Source organism: Nomascus leucogenys, chromosome 19, assembly GCF_006542625.1.
Source record: "Nomascus leucogenys isolate Asia chromosome 19, Asia_NLE_v1, whole genome shotgun sequence".
NCBI lineage: Eukaryota > Metazoa > Chordata > Mammalia > Primates > Hylobatidae > Nomascus > Nomascus leucogenys.
In genome coordinates, this window is record NC_044399.1 from 68,220,463 (window position 1) to 68,241,762 (window position 21,300).

A 21,300-nucleotide genomic window follows, 5' to 3' on the forward strand; every position below is an offset into this window, starting at 1 on the left:
TTGCTTGAACCCGGGAGGCGGAGGTTGCAGTGAGCCGAGATCATGCCACTGCACTCCAGCATGGCAACAGAGTGAGACTCAGTCTCAAAAAAAAAAAAAAAAAGAAAAAGAAAAAGAAAAAAAAAGAAAAGGAAAAGGAAAAGAAAGAGATGCAAAACCCGAACAGATCAATAACTATATAAGCAATTGAAAAGATAGTTTAAAATCTACCCTTAAAAAAAGCACCAGGGCCAAACAGTTTTACAGATTAATTCTACTAAACTGCTTATAAAAAGAAAAGAGGGGAAAAGATGAAACCAAAAGAAAATGACCAACTTGCAAATAAAGATTCACCTAGTGGGAAAGCACCAGCCATTTTCACTGTTGGAAATACGTGGAAAGACCTAATCACAGGGATTCAGGGAACCAAAACTACATACAGCTCATGATCTCAAAAACTGAGGTCTGAGGCCGGGCGCGGTGGCTCATGCCTGTAATCCCAGCACTTTGGGAGGCCGAGGCGGGTGGATCACTTGAAGTCAGGAGTTCAAGATCAGCCTGGCCAACAAGGTGAAACCCCATTTCTACCAAAAATATAAAAAATTAGCCAGGCATGGTGGCGCATGCCTGTAATCCTAGCTACTCAGGAGGCTGAGACAGGAGAATCGCTTGATTCCGGGAGGCGGAGGTTGCAGTGAGTCGAAATCCCACTACTGCACTCCAGCCTGGGTGACAGAGCAAGACTCCGCCTCAAAAACAAACAAACAAAACCCCAAAAAACCAAAAAACAAAACAAAACAAAAACTGAGATCTGAATATAAGTCTTGCTGAAAGTTGAGTATTGTAAACTCAAGCTAAGTACTGAGGAAGTTCAGAGCAAAAACTGACCAACTTCATGAAATGAATCTCACCAAAGACAAAATGTGTTACAAAATCAAATACCAGAACATCCGACTGAAGCTCCTTTTGATATCAAAACTGCTGGTAGTTATTTGTTTTACTTGTGCAAGGTGAGATTTACCAAGAAATACAGCAGCTAGATCCAGAAGCCCTCCTAATGCCCACCACCATGAAGCCTGCCAAATCTAGAAGACCTCAAGAGGTACAAACAAATGACAGGAAAGAAGTTTGAAAACAGGTACCACACATACTTCTTGTCTTACGATGGGACTATATGCCTGATAAACCCAATGTAATTGAAAATATCCTAAGTCGAAAATGCATTTAATACACCTAACCTGCTGAACATCCTAACTTAGCTCGGCCTACCTTAAACATACCCAGAACACATCCACTAGCCTGTAGCTGGGCAAAATCATCTAACACAAATCCTATTTTATGATAAAGTGTTGAATATCTCATGTAATTTATTGAATACCATACTGAAAGGGAAAAACAAAATAGTTGTATGGGTACTTGAAGTATAGTTTCTACTGAATACATTTTGCTTTTACACCATCATAAAATAAAAAAATCATAAGTCAGGGACTGTCTGTACTAAGCTTTTTCCAGATGGCATTAGGAAAACAGAAAGGTTTTGTCAGATACTTACCCTTTCCAGGAGGGGTTTATTAGAAAAGTCAATATTCTAAAGAAACTCAAATTTGAATTGGAAAGCTAATATAATTGCATGGCGAAGACAATGCAAAGTCTCTTAAAATAATTCACCACATTAGAAAAATGTAAGGAGAAAAAATCATAACTATGTTCATTGATATTGAAAATGCATTCATAAAATTGAATGCCCTTGCATACTGCATCAAATTTCCACACTCTTCTTTTTTTCTTCTACTCACAATGGAAAGACAATATCCTCGACAGCATCAAAGTGACAAGTCACTATGAGAGTCTCTTTGAAATCCGTGAAGCTGACACGATAAATGTGCGATTCTTCTGTTCCTACGAAAAACTGGTGTCCTTCTCCTCGAAGTGTGATAGAAGTGATGCCGCCTTGTAACTGAATCTTCCTTTAGGGAGAAGCACAAAAGTAAAGTAGATTCACTCAGCCAGTAAGTAGTTATGAATCATCTGAAGCATGGCAGAGGATACCAATCAGGCACATAATTTCGGAATGCCCTCACAGAAGTGACACAGTTGAAAAGGCAGGAGTTACTCACAAGTTGGTGGGCATAGGTCAGCATAGGTTAAAGTAGTCAGGGAAGATTCTTCAGTGAGATAACGTTTTGACATGGGTTGTGCAACGCAGGCAGGATTTGGGTAGAGGGAATATTCCAGGCAGGCATATGGGTACAAATGACCACGGCAACTAACCCCTTTATTAATTCCACTTCTGAAGAATAATCTTAAAATCAGGGGGAAGATGCTTTACGTCAAAGGATACTATGATAACCCTATCTGAAAGAGTAAAAGGTTGGAAACAACCTAAATATCCAGTTGTAATGGAATACTTAAATGATCTATGGAACATCAGCTTCGTAGAATATTTGCCCAAAAAACATTTAAAAGATTATGTAGTAGGTATATATGTTACCATAATAAAAAGATTACATCATAATACTGAAAATGTTTATGATGCTTGCATTAAGTAAAAAATTAGAATACAAAATTTTATTTATAAGTAAAATCATTTCAGAGCTTGTACAGTGGTTCATGCCTGTAATTCCAGCACTTTGGACGGCCAAGGCAAGGAGGACCACTTGAGGCCAGGAGTTTGAGACTAGCCTGGGCAACATGGCAAGACCCTGTCTCTAAAATTTAAAAATAAAATAAAATAAATTAGCCAGGTGTGGTGGTGCACACCTATAGTCCCAGCTACTTGGGAGTCACTTGAGCCCAGGAGTTGGAAGCTGCAGTAAGTCACAATCTTATCCCTGCCCTCCATCTTGCGTAACAGAGTAAGACTCTGTCTCAAAAAGAAAAAAAAGAAAAACTAGGGGTTGTCTTTGCCAGAACCTTTAGGAGTTGGCTTTTCCTCTTCTGCATTTCAGATTTCTCCCTCTTCCCTTTATAATGAGTATGAATTTAAAAAAAAAAAAGTATATACATGAATGAGGCCCCAGGATACAGCCTGTCTCTGTGACTAGTTTAGTTTGGACAATGAAGAATTCAATGCAGGTTCTTGTGCAAGAAGCCAGCATGGGAAATACAGTGTTTTAGAGGTTTATTGGTGGGACACAGAGCAGTTAATGAAGAAAGGCAGATGACAAGTTAAATCTCAGTTCCTGCACTAACTAGAGGTCTGTGACTCTGGACAAGTTGTCAGAAGCCTCTGGCCTCAGTTTACTCAACTACAGAATAATTTCTCCTTTATAGAGGTTGCAGTGAAGGTAAGGTACGCTAGGCCACAGATGACAACCAAGAAATACTGGCTATTGGCATCTGGGACCTTCAGAAGACAAAATGAAGCCTAGGGATAAAAGGGGAAGAACAGGCTAGGCACGGTGGCTCACACCTGTAATCCTAGCACTTTGGGAGGCCAAGGCGGGTGGATCATCTGAGGTTAGGAGTTTGAGACCAGCCTGGCCAACATGGTGAAAACCCATCTCTACTGAAAATACAAAAAAAAAAAAATTAGCTGGGCATGGTGGCAGGCACCTGTAATCCCAGCTACTCGGGAGGCTGAGGCAGGAGAATCTCTTGAACCCGGGAGGCAGAGGTTGCAGTGAGCTGAGATTGCGCCACTGCGCTCTAGCCTGGGTGACAGAGCGAGACTCTATCTCAAAAAAAAACATGGGGAAAGGACAGATCTTGGCACTGGAGCTGTCCGTTTTGATCATACATCTTCCCTTTCTAGTCTCCATGACTTCTCATGTGAGCTGCCTTTTCAATCTACAAAAAGCTCAGGAGGTGGAAATCACTGTATCTGATTTAAGTCTGCACTGTCACACAGGGTTATTTTGGAAACAGTGATAGCACAAACCTTGTAATAATTACTCGGAGTTTATCTTCATCATAATAGGATCATATGCACATTAAAAATGAGAGGTTAAAAAATTAGAGGGTTAATTTTCTATATTCACTTCATACATCCAGAGACAACCCAATATAGTTTTTTTTTACTTGATTTTATTTCTTGCATCTTGTATTATTGATAATACTTGGATGCTATTTCTTTCCTTTCCTGGTTTTTGCTATCTTAAGGTTAAGCTTCTCATCATTCCTCTTCCCCATCTCACTTGTATTAGGATTCAGGTTCGGTTGTAAATTAAGAGAGGATCTCTCTCTCTCTCTCTCTCTCTCTCTCTCTCTCTCTCTCTCTGACTCCAGAAATCAGATTCCAGGTTTTTAAGTGTCTATTCCATGAGGTTGTCCAGGCACCAGGCTCCCAATGAAATGCTGCTCTCAGCATTCTCTGGGGCTGTGGCTTTCAAACTTGAGCATGTATAATAACCTGGAAGGCTTCCAATATTGTTCTAAAGTATCCTCCTTCCCTCATTCCCCTTCATACAGGCATGAAATTGGTCCAAATGATTCTCACTAAGCAAGCCCTACCTTGACCATTGAATTTAAAATGGCAGTGTATACACTGCTTCTTTATAATTAAAAAAATTTAGACAAGGTCTCCCTCTGTCACCCAGGCTGAGTGCAGTGCCGTGATCATGGCTCACTCCAGCCTCAACCTTGAGGCTGATTGATCAACCTCAATCGATCCTCCCGCTTCAGCCTCCTGAGTAGCTGGGACTACAGGTGTGTGCCACCACATCTGTCTAATTTTTTTTATTTTTTTGTAGAGATGAGATTTCAGTGTGTTGCCCGGCAGGTCTGGAATTCCTGGGCTCAAGTGATCCACTTGCCTCGACCTCCCAAAGTGCTGGGATTGCAGGCGTGAGCCACTGCACCTGGCCTCCCTGCTTCTATTCAAACCGTAATCCCCTTACTCTACATCCTACTTCATTTTTCTCCATTATACTTATCACCCTCTAATACTATGTACTTTCCTTGTTTATTTTGTTTCTTATTTATTGCCTTTTCCTTCCTGCTAGAATGTAAGCTCCATGAGGGCAGGGATTTTTTTTTTCATCTTTTTTGTTTTATTCACTGAGATATCCTAAGCACCTAGAATGATGCCTGGTACACCATGACTGTTCAACACAGATTTCTTGGAATGAAGACAGCTGGTGTTCATTTCTACAATGTGTATGCAACTAACCCTGGCTTCCTGGGAGGTAGCAGAGGCCATACAGCGCATGTGTGGGGTATCTGGTTTTTGTTGAAGCCCATCCCTCTATGAACTGTCCTCCCTGATCTCTCCATCCCAAGAAGGTCATCCTCTTCTCTGATTTCTACAACATTCATAATACATTTTACTTTATCTGGACTATGTGCTAATATACTATCTTGTCTGGTAGTGACTTCTTTCGTGTGTACATACCTTAGCCCCAAACGAGTCTGTAAGTTCTGGGAGGACAAACACCATAGCTTATTTTTCTTTATTTTATTAATAGGACCTAATACATTGGTTTGGTTGGAGGAGGTGCTGAATAAGCACCTCGTTATGGCAATAAATAAGGTTTTGTTTCATTTTATTTTAATTAAATGAGCCAAGAAACATATATAGCAGAGTATCTGCCATATAGAAATGGCTGGTGAATGTTGGCTATTTCTATTATAAATTGTATTCACATGCATGATTAACACAACGCTTTGCACATAATAGGTACCCGTTGCATAATAAATTTCATTGAGTTAACCAATTTTGAACATTTAACATTGGGGGTTATTTGTTGGATAAGTTTATAACATCTCATTCCTTTCGTCATGGCTCAATGTGACAGCTAAATACAAACTTACATATTTATTAAATGGGCAGTGTCCCTCTGGGTAATAGTGGACTACTTTGGTTTGATTCAACATAAGTTTTTGTCTTTTCATTGGCAAAGAAGCCACCATATATTGTGATTCCAACTACTCATTCTAACAGCAAGATGACATTTTTTAACCAGATATCACTTTGCCAATATCATCGAGTTGCCGGCTTTAAGCAAACCTCCCGTTAGTGGGTGTCTACCCAGCCCCACTCTGTGAGGCCCAGAACTTACTTGATGGGTTTGTAGCCAGGGCTTTTACAGAAGACCAGCAGTCCGGCTCCAGAGCCCACCAACAAGCCCCCCATCTTCAGGCACCTGATAGCTGACACTCCCTAGGGGGAGAAACAGTGTTAAGAAAAAGAATGAAAATCTCACAAATCACCACTAAAGAACATACTCATGTAACCAAATACCACCTGTTCCCCAAAAACCTACGGCAATAAAAAAATGTTTAAATGTTAATCAAAAAAAGAAAAAGGCTGAATGAAAGATGAATTAAAGATGGCCAAAGTCATGCCAGTGCTGCACACGTTGCCTGGAGAATGTTCATGAAGGTTCTGCTCACAGTGCACCCCCAAGGGGATTCAATGCCAACAATAGGCTCACTTGCCAGGAAGTAACCCTCCTGGGCCTGCAGGATGCAAACAGGATTCACCATCCTTCCTCCCTAAACCCACCAGTGCATTTTGAATATTTAAAAAATTAATCCCAGCACATTGAGAGGCCAAGGCGGGTGGATCGCCTGAGGTCAGGAGTTCGAGACCAGCCCGGCCAACATAGTGAAAGCCTGTCTCTACTACAAATAACAAAAAATTAGCTGGGCATGGTGGTGGGTGCCTGTAATCCCAGCTACTATGGAGGCTGAGGCAGGAGAATTGCTTGAACCCGGGAGGCGGAGATTGCAGTGAGACAAGATTGTGCCATTGCACTCCAGCCTGGGCAACAAGAGTGAAACTCCTCCGTCTCAAAATAAATAAATAAATAAATACATAAATAAATACATAAATAAATAAAATAACACCTTTACATCCACTCAAATGCAGTCAAGAGTAGAAGGTATAAACACAGCCTCAGCAATGTTAGTCCCTCAGCTGCCACTGTTTTCACCAGAACTTAATTCTTATAATGCAAAGCAACCATATTTAACACCCCAAGAAAGCACAAAAGACTCCTTATTGTTTGGTGACTACATTATCTGAACTACAACATACAGTACATAATCTTACCAACAGTGGGGAATATATTTAAAATTTAAAGTATCCTTCAAAGGTTGGGGTGTCCCCCACCACTCACCCCAAAGAAAAATGGTGTGACAATATTATGGTTGTTTCATAGTATCCACTATGAGGTTCTAATTTTAAAATGTCCATGAGCAACATTTTATTTATTATTACTATTATTTTGAGACAGTCTCTCTCTGATCATGCAGTGGCATGATCTTGGCTCACTGCAACCTCCACCTCCTGGGTTCGAGTGATTCTTGTGACTCAGCCACCTGAGTAGCTGGGATTACAGACATGCGCCATCATGCCCGGCTAATTTTTGTATTTTCAGTAGAGACGGAGTTTTGCCATGTTGGCCAGGCTGGTCTCAAACTCCTTACCTGAAGTGATCCTCCTGCCTCGGCCTCCCAAAGTGATGGGATTACGGGTGTGAGCCACCGTGCCCGGCCACGACCTTTGATTTTAAAACATTCAGTATAGCTAGTGACTGTATAGGTTTGTGTCTTAATGAATTTTGAATATTATAAAACAAATATCATGCCCTTTCAAGTTACTTTAAACTGAATTTAGCCTGTTGTGGCTCAAAAGACATTTTGTGATTGAGAAGAGAAACCAAGGCTCGAGAATGTGAAGGCGAGGACCAGAATTATATGCTCCCCAGCTTCCACTCCTCAACCCTAACTTCCAAAGTGCCTCAGCAGGACAACAAGATGAAGGCTCAGCCTATGAGGAGACAAAACCTGGAGTGAATATTTTAGCATTTATTTGGGGACTTGGGGATGCAAACGGTAAAGAGTTCAACAGAGCCTTGAAGCTACATATGTGTGATTTCTAAATTTTTTAAAACTATAGATGACATCATTCAAGTGCACAGGTTCTGGGGCCAGTCGGCCTGGGTTGAAATCTCAGCTCTACTACTTGCAAGCCAGGAGATTTCCAATGTTATGAGCCTCAGTTTTCTCATCCGTAAAGCAGGGATGAAAATGGTACCTATCTCATTGGCGTTTATGAAGATCGAATGACATAATTTAAGGAAGGGGTTTTGCACCATGTCTGACACATCAGCATTTATTGACACATACCATTTTTGTGTTCGCATGTTCGTGTGTGTGTGTGTGTGTGTGTATTTTGGAGACAGGGTCTCTGCCACCCAGGCTGGAGTGCAGTGGCACAACCACAGCTCATTTTAACCACAAACACCTGGGATGAAGCAATTCTCCTGCCTCAGCCTCCCCAGTAGCCAGGACTATAGATGCATGACACCACACCGGCTAATTTTTAAAAAGTTTTCATAGAGATAGGGTCTTTCTATGCTGCCCAGGCTGGCCTCAAACTCCAGCCTCAAGTGATCCTCGTGCCTTGGCCTCCCAAAGCACTAAGATTACAGGCATGATCCACCTTGCCTGGCCTATTTTTGTTTTTACTAGGCTATTTTTTTTTTTAGAGCAGTTTTAGGTTTGCAGCAAAATTAAACAGAAGATACAAGTATTTGAGATTTCCCCAATACTGCTTTCCCCCACAGGTAAAGAGCCTCTCCCATTATCAATATCTTCCGGCAGAGCAGATGTATGACAGCTAATAAACCTATGTGGACACATCATTATCACCCAAAATCCATTGTGTACATTAGGGTTCCCTCTTGGCGTTGTATATTCTCTAGGTTTGGACAAATTAATAGCAACATATATTTACCATTATAGTGTCATACAGAGTAGTTTCACTGCCCAAAACATCCTCTGTGCTTTACCCATTCACCCCTCCCTCCCTACTAACCCATGGCAAGCACTGATTTTTTTTTTTTTTTTTTCAGATGGAGTCTCACTCTGTCGCCAGGCTGAAGTGCAGGGGCGCGATCTCGGCTCAATGCAACTTCCACCTCCCGAGTTGAAGCAATTCTCCTGTCTCAGCCTCCCGAGTAGCTGGAACTACAGGCATGTGCCACCACGCCCAGCTAATTTTTGTATTTTTAGTAGAGATGGCCAGGATGGTCTTGATCTCTTGACCTCGTGATCTGCCCGCCTCAGCCCCTGCAAAGTGCTGGGATTAGAGGCATCAGCCACCGCGCCCCGCCTGATCCTTTCATTGTCTCCATAATTTTGCCTTTTCCAGAATGTCATATAGTTAGAATCGAACGGTCTGCAGTCTTTCAGACTGGCATCTTCCACTCAGTAATGTGCATCTCAGTTTCCTTCTTTTCCTATAAAGTCTTTTCCTGACTTTATAGCTCATTTCTTTTTAGTACTGATTAATATTCCATTGTTTGGATGTATCACAGTTTACATATCCCTTTACTTACTGAAGGACATCTTGGTTGCTTCCAAGTTTTGGCAATTATGGATAAAGCTTCTATAAACATCTGTGTGCAGGTTCTTGTGTGAACATAAGTTTTCAGCTCCTTTGGGTAAATAGCAAGGAGTGCAATTGCTGGATTACATGGTAAGAGTAAGTTTAATTTTGCAAGAAACCACCAAACTATCTTCCAAAGTGGCCGTACTATTTTGCATTCCCATCAGCAATGAACAATAGTACTTACTGCTCTCCATCTCTGTCAACATTAGGTGTTGTTAGTGTTCTGGATTTTGGCCATTTGAAAAGGTATGTAGTGGTGCCTCATTGCTGTTTTTATTACATTTCCCGGCTGATATAAGACGTAGAGTATCTGTCCATATGCTTACTTGCCATCTGTATTTATTTATTTATTTATTTATTTATTTATTTATTTATTTATTGAGACAGAGTCTTGCTGTGTCCCCCAGGCTGGAATGCAATGGCATGATCTCGGCTCACTGCAACTTCTGCTTCTCGGGTTCAAGTGATTCTCCTGCCTCAGCCTCCCTAGTAGCTGGGATTACAGGCTCACACCACCACACTTGGCTAACTTTTGTATTTTTAGTAGAGACGGGGTTTCACCATGTTGGCCCCGCTGGTCTTAAACTCCTGACATCAGGTGATCCACCCGCCTCAGCCTCCCAAAGTGCTGGGATTACAGGCGTGAGCCACTGCGCCCGGCCGCCATGTGTATATCTTCTTTAGGTGAGGTGGCAGTTAAGGTCTTTGGCCCATTTCTTATTGTTGAGTTTTAAAAGTTCTCTGTATATTTTGGGTAAGAGTCCTTATTCAGGTATGTCTTTTGCCAATATTTTCTCTCACTCTGTATCTTTATTTTTCATTCTCTTGACAGTGTCTTTCATGGAGCAGAATTTTTGATTTTAAGAAAGTCCAACTTTTCAATTCTTTCTTTCATGGGTATTATAGCTAAAAGTTATCACCACACCTTAGGTCTTCTGGATTTTATCTTTCAGGAGTTCTATTGTTTTGTGTTTAAGTCTGTAATCCGTTTAGAGTTAATTTTTGTGAAAGGTATAAGGTCTATGTCTAGGCTTTTTAATTTTAATTTTTATTTTTTGGTTTTCCAGTTGTTTAGCATTATTAAAAATACTATCTTTTTTTCCATTGTATTTCCTTTGCTCCTTCTCCAACGATCAGTTGACTATATTTATGTGAATTCATTTTTGGGCTCTCTATTCTGTCCCATTGATCGATTTATCTATTCTTTCATCAACACTACACTGTCTTGATTACTGTAGTTTTATGGTAAGTCTTGAAATCTGGTAGTGTCACTCCTCCAACTGTGTTTTTCTTTAATACTGTGCTTTCTTTTTTAAAAAATTATACTTTAAGTTATGGGATACATGTGCAGAACATGCGGGTTTGTTACACAGGTATACACGTGCCATGGTGGTTTGCTGCACCCATCAACCTGTCATCTACATCATCTACATTACCCGTCATCTACATTAGGTATCAATATTGTGCTTTCTACTCTGAGTCTTTTGCCCCTCTGTGTAAACTGTAGAATCAGTTTGTCTACAGACAAAAATAACTTGCTGGGATGTTTATTGGGATTGCAGTAAATCTATAGTTCAAATTAAGAAGAACTCATATCATGACAATACTGAGTCTTCCTATCCATGAACATGAAATATCTACTTAGGGCCAGGTGCGGTGATTCACGCCTGTAATCCCGGCATGTTGGGAGTCCGAGGCAGGCAGATCATGAGGTCAGGAGATGGAGACCAGCCTGGCTAACACGGTGAAACCCCATCTCTACTAAAAATACAAAAAAATTAGCTGGGCATGGTGGCAGGCACCTGTAGTCCCAGCTACTCAGGAGGCTGAGGCAGGAGAATGGCGTGAACCCGGGAGGCGGAGCTTGCAGTGAGCCGAGACCGCGCCACTGCACTCCAGCCTGGGTGACAGAGCAAGACTCTGTCTCAAAAAAACAAAAGAAAGAAATATGTATTTAGTTCTATTTGATTTATTTTATCACAGTTTTATAGTTTTCCTCACACAGATCTTATACAGCATGTACTTTTATTATTATTATCATTGTCATCATCATCTTCGTTTTAGTACTGTATGCCTAATGGGTCAATTTTAGTTTAAGGTTTTTTTTTGTCTTTGTTTTTTTGTTTTTGTTTTTGAGACAGGGTCTCACTCTGTTGCCCAGGCTGGAGTGCAGTAACGTGATCTTGGCTACAGCAGCCTCCACCTCCCAGACTCAAGTGATTCTCATGCCTCGGCCTTCCGAGTAGCTGGGATTACAGGCACACGCCACCATACCTGGCTAATTTTTGCATTTTTAGTAGAGACAGGGTTTCACCATGTTGGCCAGGATGGTCTCAAACTCCTCACCTCAAGTGATCTGCCCACCTCGGCCTCCCAAAGTGCTAGGATTACAGGCGTGAGCCACCACACCTGGCCAATAGGTCAGTTTTAAACCATTCCAATTCTTTACCTTTCTAACCATAAAGCAATATTTATTTATTTATTTATTTATTGAGACAGGGTCTCACTCTGTCACACAGGCTAGAGTGCAGTGGCTTAATCTCAGTTCACCGCATCCTCTGCCCCAGCCTCCTGAGTAGCTGAGTCTGCAGGCATGCTCCACCACATCCGGCTAATTTTCATATTTTTTGTAGAGATGGGGTTTCATCATGTCACCCAGGCTGGATTTGAACTCTTGGACTCAAGCAATCTGCCCACCTCGACCTCCCAGAGTGCTGGGATTACACGTGTGAGCCACTGGCCCGGCCTGAACAAATATTTAAGTAGAGTTTCAAAGTGGGTAAGATCACTTGATATTGAAACCAAACATCTTCAATGACACCTCCTAGCCCTTCATCCTGCAGGAATTATTTTCTTTTCACCCATGGAAAAGGTGTCTTGGAACCATTGCCTTGTGGACTTGACCATCAGACTTGAATGCTTAAGAATTTCAGGCGGTGCGCAGTGGCTAATGCCTGTAATCCCAGCACTTTGGGAGGCCGAGACAGGCAGATTACGAGGTCAGGAGATCAAGACCATCCTGGCTAACACGGTGAAACCCCGTCTCTACTAAAAATACAAAAAAATTAGCTGGGCGTGGTGGTGGGCGCCTGTAGTCCCAGCTACTCGGGAGGCTGAGTCAGGAGAATGGCGTGAACCCTGGAGGCAGAGCTTGCAGTGAGCCGAGACAGCGCCACTGCACTCCAGCCTGGGTGACAGAGCGAGACTCTGTATCAAAAAATAATAACAATAATAAAAAAGAATTTCAGCATCCACAGGTGACTTAAATGCCAAAGGTTTGAGAAACTCTAAGACAGCCAGCATCTTTGCTGGACAGATATTTAGTTCCCAAGTGCTAGGAAAACAAAACAAAACAAAAAATCCAGTAGTTTTCAGGTAGTGTTATATGGAGCTCTTTGGAGGCATCGCAGGAGTTGGCACTGGCAGGGCTCTAAGACTTGCTCTCCTTAACCTGATGTGCTTTGTTTTTATTTGTTTAATATATTAGAATTCCTATCCTATATGAACATACACTTCTCAAAAGAAGATATTTATGCGGCCAACAAACATATGAGAAAAAGCTCATCATTACTGGTCATTAGAGAAATGTAAATCAAAACCACAATGCGATACCGTCTCACGTTAGTTAGAATGGCAATCATTAAAAAGTCAGGAAACAACAGATGCTGGCGAGGATGTCGAGAAATAGGAACACTTTTACACTGTTGGTGGGAGTGTAAATTAGTTCAGCCATTGTGGAAGACAGTGTGGTGATTCCTCAAGGATCTAGAACCAGAAATACCATTTGACCCAGCAATCCCATTACTGCGTATATACCCAAAGGATTATAAATCATTCTACATGCACATGTATGTTTATTGCAGCACTATTCACAATAGCAAAGACTTGGAACCAACCCAAATGCCCATCAGTGATAGACTGAATAGAAAGAAAATGTGGCACATATACACCATGGAATACTATGCAGCCATAAAAAATGATGAGTTCATGTCCTTTGCAGGGACATGGATGAAGCTGGAAACCATCATTCTCAGCAAACTAACACAGGAACAGAAAACCAAACACCACACGTTCTCACTCATAAGTGGGAGTTGAACAATGAGAACACATGGACACAGGGAGGGGAACATCACACACCGGGGCCTGTCAGGGGTGGGGGCTAGAAAAGGGATAGCATTAGGAGAAATACCTAATGTAGACGACGGGTTAATGGGTGCAGCAAACCACCATGGCACGTGTATACCTATGTAACAAACCTGCACAGTCTGCACATGTATCCCACATGTATAAAGTATAATAATAAAAAAAAGAATTCCTATCCTAAAAAGAATTAGAAAAACCACACTTGAAAAGCTACACTTCAATCTCTTGTAGAATTATTTCTAAACTATTCTCTACTTATACTGTAGTTTTTCCCTCTTTTTATGCATCTCCTTGAACGCTTGAATATTAAATGATTATGTGACTAAGAAAACTGTGACATTTTCCCAGGAACACAGTGCAGTATTTCAAAGTTTCTTGAGAATATCTGCTACGTGGAAAAGTATCTAAGCTTAGTTAGAACCATCTGTTCTGTTATCAGAAATGAGATAGGCAGGTACAGAACATAGTACAAGCTTTCAAATTCAAAGTTTAGTAGAAACAGCTCTAGTAAGTTACTGGGGTGCTGGAAATAGCAGCATTTGTTATATAAAATTATCCTTTGATGGTAGCTTTTTATTTTGATGTAAATATCAAAGTCTCTAACTGTCCTTTTAACTAGAATTGCTAGGAATTCGTAAACATAAACAGTTGACTATTTCTAGGTCTTGTTCACGACTTATAATGTCAGCTGAGGCTAAAATCTAAGATCTAGTTAGTAAAGTAGACAAAAATTATATATATAGTTTTATAGATCAAAGAGCACACTTCTCTTATGTATGGCAATGGTGCTGGAACCAACGCAGTTTAAAATCACAAAGCAACAGGGCCTATGCTTTGAAGAGGTGAACATAAATGTGGTTCTTTTTTTTTTTAATTTTATTATTATTATACTTCAAGTTTTGGGGTACATGTGCACAACGTGCAGATTTGTTACATATGTATACACGTGCCATTGTGGTGTGCTGCTGCACTCATTAACTGGTCATTTACATTAGGTATATCTCCTAATGCTATCCCTCCCCCCTCCCCCCACCCCACAACAGTCCCCGGTGTGTGATGTTCCCCTTCCTGGGTCCATGTGTTCTCATTGTTCAATTCCCACCTATGAGTGAGAACATGTGGTGTTTGGTTTTCTGTCCTTGCAATAGTTTGCTGAGAATGATGGTATCCAGCTTCATCCATGTCCCTACAAAGGACATGAACTCATCATTTTTTATGGCTGCATAGTATTCCATGGTGTATATGTGCCACATTTTCTTAATCCAGTCTATCACTGTTGGACATTTGGGTTGGTTCCAAGTCTTTGCTATTGTGAATAGTGCCAGCAATGACTTTCTTCACAGAATTGGAAATGTGGTTCTGATTCCCTAATTCAGGACACCTAGAAATGTCTTTACCCTGAATAAAAACCAGAGATGAGGGCAAAGAGAACTGGCCAATGTACCTTGCAAATTGAGATGTGGCTTTGGGTCCTTCACTGACTTTTTATGTTTTCCCACAAACTCTTTCTTCATTAAGAAAGTGTGTGCTCAGTGAAACCCCGTCTCTATTAAAAAATACAAAAAAATTAGCCGGGCGTGGTGGCGGGCACCTGTAGTCCCAGCTACTTGGGAGGCTGAGGCAGGAGAATGGCGTGAACCCAGGAGGCGGAGCTTGCCGTGAGCCGAGATCGCACCACTGCACTCCAGGCTGGGCAACAGAGCGAGACTCCGTCTCAAAAACAAACAAACAAACAAAGAAAGCGTGTGCTTTGGCCAGGCACGGTGGCTCACACCTGTAATCCCAGCACTTTGAGAGGCCAAGGTGGGCAGATCACCTGAGGTCAGGAGTTCAAGATTAGCCTGGTCAACATGATGAAACCCTGTCTCTACTAAAAAATACAAAAATTAGTGGGGCATGGTGGTGCACACCTGTAGTCCCAGCTACTTGAGAGGCTGAGGTGGGACAATCGCTTGAACCCGGGAGGCGGAAGTTGCAGTAAGCCAAGATCACGTCACTGTACTCCAGGCTGAGTGACAGAATAAGACTGCATCTCAAAAAGAAAAAAAAAAAAGTACATGCTGCCAGTGAAGGGAGAAAAATGGCAGGGCATGGCGATGGTCTGTACTCACCAAACTGAATTTGTCCTTCGCAGGCCCAGCATCTGTCAGCAGTTTAGTCCTGGGGTTCATTTTTAGAATATCTCCAGTCGTGGTGCCAAGGTAGAAAAAGCTGTCATCATCGGCCATCTGAAGAAGCAAGAAAAAGAAATCTTGGCCAGGCTCGGTGGCTCACGCCTGTAATCCCAGCACTTTGGGAGGCCGAGGCGGGCGGATCACCTGAGTTCAGGAATTCAAGACCAGCCTGACCAACATCGAGAAACCCTGTCTCTACTAAAAATACAAAATTAGCTGGGCGTGGTGGTGGGCACCTGCAATCCCAGCTACTCGGGAGGCTGAGGCAAGAGAATCACTTGAACCCAGGGGGCAGAGGTTGCGGTGAGCCAAGATTGCACAATTGCACTCCAGCCTGAGCAACAAGAGCAAAACTCTGTCTCAGGAAGAAAAAAAAAGAAAGAAAGAAATCTTGAAGACCTGTATGTCCTCAGTGATGCCCATGAACCCCTGTTCAGGAATGGGATGAGGTTCCTCTGGCACCCCATGAAGACTTGCAAAGATGCTCAGGGCTGCTTCTATTTCCCCAGGCTCAAAGATGGGTCAGAACAGCTCTGAGGGGAGCAGGGTTAGGGCTACACATAGAATGGGAGGAAATATTCGACCCCAATTAGCCTGTGCATTTCACTTGAAGTCTATCTGGGTCTGATGTTAACAGGCATCCTCTGCCCGTTCAGACTTTTGAGACATCTCCTAAGAGCTCCTAGAATAAAGGTGTGCCCCTCCAAAGAGGATGTACATTTATTTCCTTTATCTCATATTTTCCAAACCCTATATCCATAAAATGACTATGCATTAAACAAGAGGAATCAGGCCATGGATAATGAATTTATACAGGTTGAGTATCCTTAATCCAAAAATCTAAAATCTGAAATGCTCCAAAATCGGAAATTTTTGAGTGCTGATGTGACACTCCAAGGAAATGCTCATTAGCACATCTCGAATTTTGAATTTTCAGATTAGAGATGCTGAACTGGGAAGTATAATGCAAATACTCCAAAACCTGAAGAAAATCCAAAATTCAAAACACTTCTGGCTCTATGCATATCAGATAAAGAATACACAACCTGAATAGATAAATCCACATTTAAAATATATTAATAATTTCTCTTTATGGAAGAGATTGCATTTCGACAATGGATTTCATGGTCAGAAACTTTATTTTCAGTAGCAGAAATAACATCAGTGGCATAGGAATGTGCTGTGGGCTCTGAGTGCCGCGGGCTACATTGCTTTCATCCAGGTGAGGCAGGCTTTCGGTGTTTGATGACAGCCTAGATTCCAGTAAAACAAGGTTTACCTGTGCTGTGTCTAGGTGACTGTTCCCCGACTCCTAAAGGGAGCGGCAGAGGTGAGCTTTTTCTTCTTTTTTCTTTTTTTTGAAACAGAGTGTCACTCTGTTGCCCAGACTGGAGTGCAGTGGCATGATGCCAGCTCACCGCAACTTCCGCCTCCCAGGTTCAAGCAATTCTCCTGCCTCAACCTCCCAAGTAGCTGGGACTACAGGCACCTACCACCACACCTGGCTACTTTTGTATTTTTAGTAGAGACAAGGTTTCACCATGTTGGCCAGGCTGGTCTCGAATTCATGACCTCACGTGATTCACCCACCTCCGCCTCCCAAAGTGCTGGGATTACAGGCGTGAGCCACCGCGCCCAGCCAAGGTGAGCTTCTTCAATCAACATTCCCTATGTCTATACCCCACCTTCCTATCCCCAACCCCATGTACACCACACAAACACCTTGGTCAGTACTGCTAATGGGAATGTGTGCTAATTGTTATTTAATACTTAAATTAATACTTACTCCAATACTCATGACTATTCTTTTCATCTGTCCTGTTTGGCACTCAGTTGGCCAGATTTTTCTATTCGGAAGATCCAGTTCCCATACTCGAATTGTCCCACTATATATAAAAAAAATCACAATCAAATGGACACCCATTTAAGAATCACTTCATCCCTGAAACTGAAGGGAAGAGATCTAACCATTTTTGAGGCTTCGTTACGGCCTAGTGCACTATGAAAGATCTTTTATTCGATCCTCATAACAACACCACGAGGCAGGTTTTATGATGTCCCCTCCCAAATGAGAAAGTGTGGAGCTTGAACACAGCGGAGCAGGGATTCACACCCGGCTCCGTCTCACTCTGAAGTGCACACTACCCACCCTACACACACGTGAGCATGGGAACAAGGGCAGAGCAAATCAGAGCTTATCAAATTTCTTCCTCTTTGTTCTGTTCTTCTCTCCTTCCTTCCTTCCTTCCTTTCTCTCTCTCTGTCACTTTCTTTTTTTTTTTTTTTTTAACAGAGTCTCGCTCTGTTGCCCAGGCTGGAGTGCAGTGGCGCTATCTCGGCTCACTGCAACCTCCACCTCCCAGGTTCAAGCCATTCTCCTGCCTCAGCCTCCCGAGTAGCTGGAACTACAGGTGCCCGCCACCACACACGGCTAATTTTTGTATTTTTAGTAGAGACAGGGTTTCACCATGTTGGCCAGGATGGTCTCAATCTGTTCACCTCATGACCTGCCCGCTTCAGCCTCCCAAAGTGCTGGGATTACAGGCGTAAGCTACCACACCTGGCCTTCTTTTCCTTCTAATTGACAAGTAAAAATAATATATATTTATGGTGTAAATCATGATGTTTATATACATATACACACTGTAGAACAGCAAAATCAAGCTATTGAACACATGCTTTACCTCGTGTACTCACCATCTTTTTTGGTGGTGAGAATACTTAAAATTAATTATGTTAACAATTTTCAAGTATACAACATATTATGAACTATATTCACCATGACGTACACAACCTGTGTGCATCAAAAGATGGATAGACTTTAAAAATGTGGTATATGTACGCAATGGAAAGAAATTCTGTCATTTGTGACAACATGGACAGACCTGATGGACATTATGTTAAGTAAAATAAGGCAAGCACAGAAAAACAACCACTGCGTGACTTTACTCAGCTGTGGAGTGTAAAAAAGCCTAACTCATGAGACAGTAGAATGGTGGTTATCAGAGACTGGGGGTGGGAGAGTAGGGAGATATTGGTCAAAGGACACCAAATTTTGGTTCAACAGAAGGAGGAGGGCCAGGTGCAGTGGCTCACACCTGTAATCCCAGCACTTTGGGAGGCAAAGGTGGGTGGATCACCTGAGGTCAGGAGTTCGAGACCAGCCTGGCCAGCATGGTGAAACCCCCGTCTCTACTAAAAATATAAAAAATTAGCCAGGCATGGTGGTGGGCACCTGTAATTCCAGCTACTCAGGAGGCTGAGGCAGGAGAATCGCTTGTACCTGGGAGGTGGAGGTTGCAGTGAGCCGAGATCGTGCCACTGCACTGCAGCCTTGGCAACAAGAGCAAAACTCCATCTAAAAAAAAAAAAAAAAAAACATGAGGAGGAGTAAGTTTAAATGTGTTTTTTTCAAGGTATTGAGTTGCAAGGAAAATTTTAAAGGGAAGAGCTGTGGTGTGGAGTCTTGTCTTCAAGGAAAAAGAAATGAGACCAAGCAACTAAAAGCTAAACCAAATTAGCATCTAACACAGGACTTGATACACGGTCGGTATTTATGTATTATATGTTGAATTAATCTGAATTAATAATTGTATAAAAATTTCAAGGCCAACGGAACAAAGACTTTAGCTAATATTTTAAGGCAGAAAAGATTAATCTAAAAATATATCAATTTTGGGCCAGGCGTGGTGGCTGACGCCTATAAATCCTAGCCCTTTGGGAGGCCAAGGCAGGTGGATTGCCTGAGCTCAGGGGTTCAAGATCAGCCTGGACAACACAGTGAAACCCCATCTCTACTAAAATACAAAAAAATTAGCCGGGAGTGGCAGCATGCACCTGTAATCCCAGCTACTTGGGAGGCTGAGGCAGGAGAATCATTTGAACCCGGGAGGCAGAGGTTGCAGTGAGCTGAGATTGCACCATTGCACTCCAGCCTGGGCAATAGCGTGAGAGTCTGTCTCTCTCTATATGTGTTCATATATATACACATATATATCTACATGCATATACATATATAACTATATAAACATATATATAACTATATATAACTATATATACATATATAACTATATATAACTATATATTCATATATATAACTATATATATAACTATATATTCATATATATAACTATATATATAACTATATATATATAGTTTTTCTTTTGTTTTTTTTTTTGCTCCCAGAGTTATATATATAGTAAGTACTCAGACATATTTTAAATGTACTGAACTTTTTTTCTTTTTCAAACAAAGAGCTTTTTCATGGTCTTCCTGGTAGATGTCATTTGGATTCTGAAAAACTTGCAGGACATCTCATGGGGACAATATAGTGGAACACACGGCATTGGGACCAAGTTAGAGAACCCAGCATACATAGGTGCCATGTCAAAAATTTTACTTAAGAATGATCACTTTCTCAGTTCTCAGTGTCACATGAAATCAAACAAGACGTAGAATGCAGATTGTCCTAAGAAACTTTTTTTTATATAAAATTCAAGTTTTGAGTCCTGAAGAAACGTTGCTTTTGGACATCAGAATGGACCAATGCCTGCTGCTTAAGGGGCTGCGAAGGAGCAGAAAGAACCCTATAAAACCCTGGCTTAGTCAAATCACTCTGCAAACCTGAAAAAAGTTGAAGAGCGTCACCACAGCCCATGGTCAGTTGCTTTAGGTTGCTTGGTAGGGGCTTGCTTTCGTGCCCGTCAATTAGCTTCATGGCCTCTGAATGAATCGTTCGTCATAATTAGCCATGGAGCAAATGTAAGTTGCATATCATAAAGCGGGGACAGGAAACAATATAGACGCAGAGCTGCACAAATTCTCTTCTCTGGCTGGAAAAGTAACCAACCATGTGTACCTTTCCAAGATGGGTTGAAAAAAATAGTTCTACTGAACACATACTTCAACTTGGTATTTTCTGATTTCTTGCCCTTTGAACTGGTATATAACATTAAAAAAGGATTTCTAAAATTCATATTTAACCTTCCCTTCAAACTCCAAACAGGCACCTGAGGTCAGGAGTTGGAGACCAACCTGGCCAACATGGTGAAACCCTGTCTCTATTAAAAATACAAAAATTATTCGGGTGTGGTGGCGGGCACCTGTAATCCCAGGTACTTGGGAGGCTGAGGCAGGAGAATTGCTTGAATCCAGGAGGTGGAGGTTGCAGTGAGCTGAGATCATGCCACCGCACTACAGCCTGGGCGACACAGCAAAACACTGTCAAAAAAAAAAAAAAAACCCTCCCTAATTTGCTAATTTAAACAGGGTTCTAATTAGTGAATCTGTAAATTAATTTATTCCCTCCCTTAGGCAGATGCTGGCCTCTGTTCAAACTTTCAGCTAGGTCACCATTAGCTGGTTAAAGCTGATCCTGCCCGTAATTATTTTATATGGCTAACAGTCTAACCATTTGAAACTTCCTGGCAGAATTCATTTGCAAACTATCAGATCATGAGACCCCAATCAAGAGCAGGTGGGAAGAAACATCAATCAGTAGGTGAATCTGTGCAATTGTGCAAATTGTTTCTGTGAGCATGGATTGAAGATAATTCTGTCACAAACAAGAACCTGAGAACAGTTAAGCAGGTAAGCAAAATCTTTTCAGCAGCAATCACAGAATTTTAAAATAACTATAGTGAAAATGCTTCCAGCGAAGAGAAC

The 21,300-nt window shown here is 41.7% G+C and overlaps 1 protein-coding gene across 2 annotated transcripts in view; it reads right to left on the reverse strand.

Annotated features, from left to right (window-relative positions):
* CFAP52 (cilia and flagella associated protein 52) overlaps positions 1–21,300 on the reverse strand; it is a 63,913-nt gene that overhangs the window by 20,516 nt on the left and 22,097 nt on the right. For both annotated transcript variants that reach the window (XM_003274669.2, XM_030800136.1), the window contains 4 exons: positions 17,423–17,522; positions 15,574–15,690; positions 5,979–6,079; positions 1,776–1,946 (listed from right to left, as the gene is read on the reverse strand). In XM_003274669.2, coding sequence (XP_003274717.1) covers positions 1,776–1,946; positions 5,979–6,079; positions 15,574–15,690; positions 17,423–17,522 — 489 coding nt within the window. The remainder of the gene's footprint in view (positions 1–1,775; positions 1,947–5,978; positions 6,080–15,573; positions 15,691–17,422; positions 17,523–21,300) is intronic.